At 30.0% G+C, this 10,516-nt stretch overlaps 1 protein-coding gene across 1 annotated transcript; it reads right to left on the bottom strand.

The window, feature by feature from the left end:
- Positions 1-2,151: 2,151 nt before the first annotated feature.
- LOC117933079 (metacaspase-1-like) lies at positions 2,152-9,557 on the bottom strand. Its single transcript, XM_034854444.1, has 5 exons — positions 9,092-9,557; positions 7,465-7,795; positions 6,727-6,847; positions 6,416-6,604; positions 2,152-2,465 (listed from the first exon to the last, which is right to left on the bottom strand). Exons 1-5 carry the CDS (start codon positions 9,468-9,470, stop codon positions 2,406-2,408), a joined length of 1,080 nt encoding a protein of 359 aa, XP_034710335.1. The 5' UTR covers positions 9,471-9,557; the 3' UTR covers positions 2,152-2,405.
- Positions 9,558-10,516: the final 959 nt, after the last annotated feature.

Below are 10,516 nucleotides of genomic sequence, written 5' to 3'. Positions count from 1 at the left end.
TATGTAATTAGACTTAAGTATTTCGGTACAATTGAGAAAATTAGTCATTGGTACACTAGGTTCATATGACATTACATTTTCTTAAAGCACTTAAAATCATCCAATATCGGTTTTATTGTTTTATAAATTAGAAGATTGCATTTTTTTTTATTAAAAGCCTTAAACCTAATCCTTCTTAAAATTGTTTTAAAGGGTTTTAAAAAGTTGAATACAAGCTTTTAAAGGTTTCAAGCCTCAAACTAGGGTCTTTAATGTACTTTATCATGCAATAAGTTGAGGTAGGGAGGAACTTGTTGTGCCAATTGGGCTCGATCAATTGAAGTGTATTTTGCATACTTTATTTTCTAGTAACATGTATTTAATCAATTAAGAATTGGTTGAGAATTGGTTGATGACTGATTGAGACAATTTGGGCAATAGTAACCTTAGCGGTTAGTAGCTGGCTCAACTGGTTGGTCAATTAGTCCACCCTTAAATATGTCTAAAGATTAGTTTGAGTTTCCAAGTCCTATTTAAAGGCTCCAATCTTTTTGTATTAATAGGGAACGAGTTCAAAATCATTCTTAAATATTATTTGAGTCTTGAGGGACTGTTTTTAGAATGCACTTACTTGTACACAATCCAATCTTAGTTCCTTTGTATTTATTTTGAGCAAATTTTGTAAATTAGGAATCTTTTCTTTATTTTTATATCTGTTGAGGGTGCTTTAAAATCATAATCCAAAGGAAAGAGTTAACGAACTTTGTCTTAAAAAATCTTATTTAAAGGAGGCTTGGAACCATGATCCAAGATGGTACTTGGAGCATATGTCCAAGAGGGTTTATTGGAACTATAATCTAATTGTAAAACTTGAAAGCTTGGGTTGGAAGCTTTGTTAGTGGAACCCTCGCTTAATTAGAAGCTTGAAGAGAATGGACATAGGTTGAGTTGTTTCAAACCATTATAAAAACTAATGTTTGTAATTTATTTTCCCTACTCTTTTAATTGTATATGTGAATTGTTCTTCAATTATATTTTTCATATAACCGCATATAATTGTCATTTGCATTTTTTAAGTTTAAATTTGAAAAAAATGATCATCACCCTATTCACTTCATTCTAGAGTGGTCACCTTAAATTGATATAATTAAAATCCTAATAGGATTTATTTTGAACCTATTTAATGTTAGCATTTACTTTAAATTAAATAAGGTGATATTTGGATACATTTCTTGATCTTTTTTAAATAATTTTTAATATAATATTGAATTTTTATTAGAAAAATAGATACAAATGTTGTGGATTCGAAAACAATTTTGAGTTTTTAAAAATAAAGTTTAAATTCTAATCTTATATATGTATATATAGTTCTCATATTTTATATAAAATTTTCTATATTTAAAAATCAAGAAACAAGAAGTGTATCTAAATACCAAGTAAGTTATCATTTTTTTTTTTTCATTTTAGCTTCATCTTCGCTCGCTTCTCCTTTTTCCTCTTTCAAAATTCATCTTTATCATTTTTCTTCTTTGATTCTTGTAGAAAATAAGAAAAACATTGAGACATGTATCAACTAATGCTACTGCCATTATACATGTGTTATATTGCATACAGGCCTTTCTATGATACAATTACGATTCATATCAAAATCTTTCTATATTAAGATGTATCAAATGATACATATCAAGTATACTATCATATTTACAAATATGGAAATTAGCGATTATGCCAATCAACTTAATACACTTACTCATGCAACTGATAAAGAGATTCTTCAACAACAACAAAAATAAATGTAAACTAGAAAAGTCTAAGCATTAGTAATTCTTGAAAAATCTAAATCCTAAGAAGCTAATGGGAAAAGAAGAGGCAACTTATAAACTAAACTATCACCATCCACATCTAGAAAATTTTAAATTTAGAACTTTAAATTTTCTCTTTAAACTCTACATGATAAATAACAACATTCTTCTTTTCTTGTCAACTAAGACTTATGGGGTTATTACCATGTAGAAATCAAGTAGTTTAAGCAACCATAATGAACTCTTTTGATACACAAAAGTGATTTTAATTGTTCTAAAAAGTTATGTCAAATAAGAACTAAGTTGAAAAGTAACTAAATCATTGCTCTGACACCATGATATATAATATGTTATGATATCATACAATCCATGAGAAAACAACTCAATAAAGCAATAATTCCAGGAAATTGAATTCCAAAGTCATGTAAATTATCTCCCATGATTATTTATGGGAAAGACAATAAAACAATAGTTTACATTATAAAAAATTGTGAATATGGTTGTGCACAATAATTGTGTAATAATATGAACACTAGAAACGAATTACAAACCACATGTTTGGGAATTGTGCTCGTTTAAAGGGAAAACGACATAAGTTATGGATGGAGAATTGTGTTCCACCTATTAGAGGGAGAAAGGCTTCATATACACATCAATTGGTATGTTGGAAGTTAATTGTGGTTCCTACAACAAACAATAGAGGAAAATTCAAACATGAGGCATGTGATACATAATTAGAGAAAAATACTATACATCAGTGATTAAGCTTCTAATTAGCACTTAAGACAATATTTTTAAATGCATAAAAGATGAATTTTTTAAGATACTTTAAGTAATAATCATAAACTTTGAACTTAGATATGTGCCAAGTCCTAACTTGTGTACTACCATATTTACTTAGTAAAGAATACAACAAAAAGAGAAGAAAAAGTAAGTACGCATCATGCAAGTTCAAAAAGAAGGAAAAAATTTACTTAGAAATTCAAAGATAAGATGATTGGTTAAAGGTCTTGAAAAAGTACAAAGAAGGCTCAAGATCAAAGTGTCAAACTTGGAAAGATGTAGAAATGACTAAATTAAGCATAAGGAAAGAACATTGTTACTTTGATACAAATAAGAAAGAAATCGATAGACTAGTTGATCATAGATGGTTGATCAAGTTAGACAGTTCTCCTAGATCCTTAGATTGATCATTCACATGAAGGAACAAACTTATGGATATTGCTAGGAAGCCTGAATTACTCCATTCCATGGCCTTATATCTTGTAGGGTACATGAATACTATTTCTAAGGCTCTTTAGACCTAACATAGTGAAAACATATGATAATAAAAACTATAATATGATAGAGATTTAGAGATTGAAACTCATATTTGTGATCTAAATGTTCCAAAATTGAATCCAATCCGATAAAGATAGTCCATAGGTGTTGTAAATCTCATAGACCTAATGATTTTTTGACCAATTTCTCCTTTCATGGACCTTGGCATAAGAGAATGGTGGTATTTTCTTTCTCTCTAGAAGGGATGGCTAAGGTTTGTTCTTTAGAATCTAGAAGACAAAATACTAAAATTGAAGCTCTAATTGGGTTTATATAGGCTTCCTTGTGGGCTTAAGTGACTTGAGCTTAACTTGAGCTTGATCCAACCCACTTAAGTCCTAATTAATTAATTAGTCCTATTATATTTTATTAATTAATTAACTTAATCCAAAAAGACCATTAATAAGATCCAATGAAACTTTGCCTTTTTACCAAAATGCCTTTATGCATACTTATGAATTATAAACCAAAAACACCCCTAAATGAATTTGCCACCATGAATCAAGAGTTCAAATAGGGACCATTGGAACTCACAGGAAAATATTAGCTTCCTCATAATCCAATTTTGAAGTTGACTCAATAATTCATTAAATAGAGTCAATTGCACTCCAATATCCTATGATCTTATAATGAGGCAAAGCTCAAGTTTGTGACCTACTATCTACTACATGTAAACCCCCTTATGAACTATTGTCCGTAATCTAATGAGGTGTATGCTATCAATTTCATAGGATTACCTCTCCAATCCTTGAGTTACAAATCTTTTTATTATGTGATTAACTAACATAAGCTTGCTCACAAAAAGTATATGTTAAATTCCACTTAAGGAATTACTATAACCATAGTGTTCCTAGTTGCATGTTCTTAAGATCACCCAAAGGGACACATTGTCTTAATCCCATAAGATATCTTGATGCATTTATGGAGAATATCTATCGCCACTAGCCTTTATCAATAGTGACCAAATTCATAAGAAATATATGACCACCTTAAGATCTCATTCTTAGTTCAAAGCTTTTTATTTTCTTCAACACAAGTTCAATGTTCTCTCAAGGTTAAAAGTTCATGTAGAATACTAGTTAGGTGAATCATTACTATTTGATGGGTTAATGTCATGATTTAGTATTGTAAGTCTTATCCAATGTGTAATCATACATATTATGCACTTACCGTGGGAAAACCATTCCAATGACCAAGATAAGTCATTCCCCCAATTAGAAGGTAGTATACTACAACTTTTATTGGATTACATAAATCTATGAATTGATTATGAATAACTTATCATTTTTTGTAATAAACCTATGACTTGTATCTTTTATGCAACTCCAAATACGCTCAAATAATGTATAATTCAAGTGTTAGGGGAGTGAATGCTCAGAATACCCAATTATTGCAAAAATGATATATAGTAAAGGGAGTTAGAAATGTCATAAATAAATAAATTTATTAATGAATTTGAAATTCGTTATATCATGTCATGTTTTTAAGGGCTCTATTCCAATAAATATTTGGACCATCTTAATGTTCCTCGATTTTAGGCTATAATCACAATAATTTTTAATAGGATATGTTTGTGATTTATCAACATAATTAAACTATAGAGTTTAGTTGAAATATTAGTGTATAATCGGAAGTCAAGACTATAGATGACCATAAAATCCTTGATTATGGCTATGCATTAGTTTGGTGCCTGCTTTATTATGTGTTTTGGGAAAGTATTCTGCAATGAAAAAATGTCTTGAAAGATTGACCAAAGAAGCCTGAGAATAGATTAAAATCAAAACACACATGTAATTACATGTAGATGAGGCCTTATCAGACAAGTCTTGGGTGATAGTTCTTTGTGAAAAATTAAATCAATTTAAAAGGCATCATCCATGGTACCTTATATTAAGACCTCAAGAAGTGAACATCATAGGTGGTAAAATGGATATTCAAAGATAATAACAATGAAAATGGTGTTACTCTGAGAAACAAGACAAGACTTATAGAACAAGCACACACAATTAAGACCTCAAAAAGTGAACATCATAGGTGGTAAAATGGATATTCAAAGATAATAGCAATAAAAATGGTGTTACTCTGAGAAACAAGACAAGACTTATAGAACAAGCACGTGCGCACGCGCACACACACACACACACACACATATATATATATATATATATATATATATATATATATATATATGGTTTTGATTTCTCAATACCTTTGTTCCCATTATAAGATTAAACTCAATCCAAGTTCTTCTAGCTATTGGTTATTTAAAATTTAAGTTATAGAAAATGGATGTCAAGACTGTATATGTTAGAATAAGCTTTTGAATGAGGAGAACAACCTAAGATGTATCTTGATCCTAAATACCCTAACCATGAATATAGGTTAAAGAAAATCATTATGGGTTCAAACAAATACATAGAGCTTGGCATTACATTTTATTGACTTATCTAATCTCTAAAAAAGTTTTAAGATAGGGGGACTAATAGAACTCTACTTCATACATGAGTTAAGGATGTCTTTATGGTAGCGTAAGTCTATGAAGATGGCATTGTGTTTGGTTTAACTTTTAAAAATGTTGCCTTGGAATTTTCAAAGGAGATGTAGCATTTGATTGTGGGATGGTTAGCATACTTTATAGGAACTTAAGTCAAATAGCTTAAGGATAAGATTTTTCTATCAAAAGCTAAGTATGCCAAGGAATTTTTGAAAAAAAAATAGATTAAAATATGCTAAACACGGAAAGACTCCAATCAAAACAAGTGTTGAGTTGATAAAAGATAATTATAGTTAGGAAGAAGATAGTTCAATCTATCTATAAGAGCATGATAATAGTCTTCTTTATATCTTACTACTAGTCGACCTAATCTATCTATTCTTTAGTGTATGTATTTATACTAAATACTGAGCTAATCCTAGAGGGTGGTGATACTTGGTGGTAGTCATATGAGTAATTCAATATATGGTTAGAAATAATGAATTTACATTTTGACATCCAAATGATATTTGCATTCATATTCAATTTTATACAAATGCTAATTAGGCAAGTTGTGTGGATGATAAAAATAACACTTTGGGTGGCTGATTCTACTAGGATCATTACTTGGCTTCTTGGCTAAGAGAAAAAAAAGAAAATTGCATCCCACTTTCCTTTATTGAGGTTGGATACATTGTCACATATAATTGTTGCATTGAACTCCTTTAGATAAAACACATGTTGAAAGACTATGATTATATTGCATGTCACTTTCAATGTATGCTTAATATATATATATATATATATATATATATATGGTAGCTAATAAAGAGAAACATACCTGCTTTAACCTATCATTGATCGGATGCATGGTAGGAAAAGATGTCACATAATTACCCCCAAGATCATTGTTATAGATGGTCGACCGCATTGAATTTAACATGGTCCCATATGTGGTTGCATATCCATGCTCTATTGCTTGAATGAAAGAAAAGGTCATTGCACCTGTCAAAGCGATCTTTGATAGAGCCTATATATCACAAAGCATTAGCTTTAAAGTTTGGTTTTCATTGTGAGTTAGAGAAATATCTTTGATAGTCAAGTTGAATTAAAAGAAATTAAGATAAGAATATTAGAATTTATATTGCTTACTCGTGTATCAATGGAGATTTGATGATCATCACAACCACTAAAAGAAATGACCTCCCCACCACTTGTCCCTTTCCATACACCTGATTGAGGGCGATGGTCTTCCCATACATAGTGTCCGCTTCTATGTCCACAAAGGAAATATCCATAAGCAAGGTGGAATGGACAAGGAAAAAATGATAGTATCCATTTTGATGCATTTCTATTTCCTATTTTTAAAAATAAAAAATAATAGTAATTTGTGTGTGTGTATATATATAAGATATAAAAACTCTTAAAAGTTTACATTACTATTTAAAGAAATTAATTTGTATTACCTGAAATTTTAAAAAAAATTAATGTAATTTTTAAGGACATAAAGATTAGTATATACTTTTTATATGAGAGTTTCTACTTTTTATATACAAATTATTACTATTTTATGTTTTAAAACAAAAATAAACAGTGTTTCCAAACGAGATCTTAATTTCTATGGACAAAGCCTATGGTTTTTCATTTTTTTATACACTCTCGATTTATCACATAACATTCTCAAAGAAGGTCTTGTTTGGTTTGACTTTTAAGAAACCATAAGCTCATGTCGATATTTTGAAACTTTATTTTGACTTATGTAAGGAGTTTTTTCATGTTTAATAAATCTTTTATAATATCGATATTCTCCTTTAAAAATAAAAAATAAGAAGTTATTCCAAACAAGATACGAAAACATAGTTTGAAAAATACGAAAACCGATGGACTAACCTGTTCATTCTACAAAGGAATGGTAGATCTAACACAGTACCACTATGGCATGCATCAACGATTGCATGAAGCTTGACTCCAGGGGGAAGAGGCCTAACAATTGTTGCATTGATTTCATCATCCAAAATCATTCCCTGAGTTTGATAGTCCATGGGACAAAGGGTCTCATCATATCCATCAAGCTCATCTCCAGTGTAGTTTCTCAGTTGTGAACCATGACCAGAAAAATGGAACACTAAGGAGTCTCCAGGTTGACAGCCTTGTACAAGCCAATACAATGCCCTTCTCATGTTCTCTCTAGTTGGCTTCCTATCAGGATCATTTTCTTCTTCTGCAAATTGACTAAGAAATTGAATTTCAAAATGTTATAAATAATTTTTTTGAAATATTTAGTTAAAATGGATGAAATAATTCCCAAATTATCAATCTAATATTTCCTATATTTTTTCTTGAAAAGTAACCTATTTTTAACATTAATACCCTTTGTTATTTCAAATATTTATATGTAAGTTTTAAAATAAAAAGGTTATTTTTATAAGAAAATAATGACATTTTTGTTCAAATGAGGCCAAAAAAGAGTGAAATATTAAATTTCAAAAATTGGGGTTTTAAAGACCCTTTTAATCAAATAACCCTAATTTATTTATTTATTATTTTATTTATTTATTTAGTTTTAACTAGAACCACTCTCAAGCAAATTTTATATCATTCTCTTGTAATTCATCCTCTTTATCACTAATTCTTTGATAAAATAAAAAAAGAAAGCCCCGAGAATGTCATCATCTAAGGGCACAACCAAACCCTTATTTGATAGTGATAAGTAAATTATTTTATATAATATTTTAAAGTTATTTCACATATTTTCACTCTTTTTATATAAAAAATAATTAATTAAAAATACATAAATTTTCAATTAATTTTAATTATATTCATTTATTTTTCCTTTTTTTCTTTTGGTTCCTTGAACCTTATACATCTTGGATAAGTGAATAGCAGCATTCAATAAAAAAAATTAGATATAATTTTTCTAAATTTAGAAACTATTTTTTATTCTACACAAAATATTTTAAAAGTAGTATCCAATTACTTTCTTCTCTTTTTTCTTTCTTCTTCTAGCTAACTTTTTCGGTAACAAAGTCAACCATATTAAAATTAGGGTTATTTGATTAAAACAGTAAATGAAAACCCAAAATTTAAAATTTAACCATTTATAATTTTTTAATCTTATTTTGATAAAAATACCCTTATTATTTTTTTGTAAAAATAAATTTCTTTGAAAATTTATTGTAAATTCTTAAAATGATAAAGGGTATTTATGTCAAATATAAATTACTTCTCAAGAAAAAACAAAAGGGTTAAATTCACAATTTGATGATTATTTGGGCCTTGTAATAAAATATTTCTTAAAATTATGATTTTCTTTTCTATTTTCTCTCTCTTCCACCCTTTTCCAGATCACCAAATTCAACCTCATGTCTTTCCTTCCCTGATTTCGCTTGTAAACCAATTAAAACTACCAAATCACAAAAGTCATCTCTCTTTCCTTTCCTATCATTTCCCACATTTTCAGAACAACCAAACAGATCAACAAAGTAATCCAAAATCAAAACAAAAAGCACGAAATTACCAGTCAGCATGAGAATGGAAGACTCCGGAAAATTGAACCGATTCCTCAGCAAAAACTTCATACACATGGCGTCATTTACAGACCCCTTCAGGTCACGTCCCGTGTTCCGGTACAACACGCCGCAGACCAGCGCCCGCTTCTTGCCGTGAACCCCTACCGGCTGCCCCGCTGGCATCTGTCCGTACGGAGACGGTACCGGAGGCACCGGAACGTGATACTGGTGGTGGTAAGCGGAGGAGTAGGGCGGCGGAGGTGGAGAGAGAAAGTAAGTTTGATCGACTTGGGTGACGGCCAGACAGATGGTGCAGCGGATGTAGCGGGCGGCCGGCGGAGGTTGCAGCTGAGTGCGGCAGTTTGGGCAGTTGACCAGCATCGACATTTGGGAAGATAAAAAAGGCAAAGTTGGAAGCACTTATCAAATTAATGTAAAGGCTGAAATCTAAGGCAAAAGAAGTTGCAGACAGGCTTTGACGAGAAGATGAGATGAGGTTTATGATGATGATGATGATGATGATGATTGATGATATATTTTATTTCTTTGATTACGGATTCTTTAATATTTCATTTCTGACTTCTTCTAGTTCTTTGTTCTTTGTTTTAATTTTCTACAACTGTGGAAAAGTCTAGGATATTTCTTTGGCACCCACCACCATGTTTCAATCACACCTAGTGACATGGAAGTAACAAACACGGGAGATGAAGTAGATAGATAATGAAATTTAGACTGAGCCAATTTAGAGATGCGGAGATTAATTACAATATTTTGACGGACCGAAAAAAGTTTTTGAAACTATATAAATATGATTACTATTAATTTTAATCCAAAACAAATAATATTTATATGATTTGATACGAGTTGTTATAAAATATATTATAACCCGAGAGTTTGTTTAACCTTGTGACGTAATGTTTTAAAACCATGAGTATCCATTTAAACTCAAAGTAAATCATATCTACATCATTGAATATGTGAATGAGTGCAGATCAATTGAGTAAATCATATCTACATCATTGAATGGGTGAACGAGTGCACAGATCAACGAAATTAAAGAGATAGATATACTCCGTGATAATGTTTTAAAATCGTGGGTCCCTTTAGACTCAATGATATCTACATCATTGAATGAGTGAACATCAACTAAATTAAAGAGATATAAATATGAGTGAATCCATTTAGCTTTTATTAATATGAAGATTTTGGTGGGAAAAAAAAAATTAGGGCATGGATGAAAAAATTGGTATTATATATACCAAAAATAAAGCTTTTGCTAAGAGTGACTTGTTGATGCTAAAAATGATTTAATACATCATGGGCTAAACTTGTTGCAAATTAGTATGTGGTTTTTTTTTTATTAATTTTTAAATATTATGTTCATGTTTTCTAAAACACATATTTGCAATTTGGTTTAGCAAATGGTTTAGATT

This window comes from Vitis riparia, chromosome 16 (assembly GCF_004353265.1).
Source record: "Vitis riparia cultivar Riparia Gloire de Montpellier isolate 1030 chromosome 16, EGFV_Vit.rip_1.0, whole genome shotgun sequence".
In the NCBI taxonomy this organism is placed as follows: domain Eukaryota; kingdom Viridiplantae; phylum Streptophyta; class Magnoliopsida; order Vitales; family Vitaceae; genus Vitis; species Vitis riparia.
Note: the sequence above shows the minus strand (reverse complement) of the source record. Positions and strands in the feature narration are given on the sequence as shown.

Bases quoted from the DNA above. Each gene is read 5' to 3' on its own strand.
- LOC117933079 (XM_034854444.1), bottom strand. From the start codon at position 9,470: ATGTCGATGCTGGTCAACTGCCCAAACTGCCGCACTCAGCTGCAACCT. The intron at 7,796-9,091 runs GTAATTTCGTGC...GTCAATTTGCAG, and splicing joins TTCCATTCTCATGCTGACTG to AAGAAGAAAATGATCCTGAT. The intron at 6,848-7,464 runs GTTAGTCCATCG...TTGTGGACATAG, and splicing joins TTCCTTTGTAGAATGAACAG to AAGCGGACACTATGTATGGG.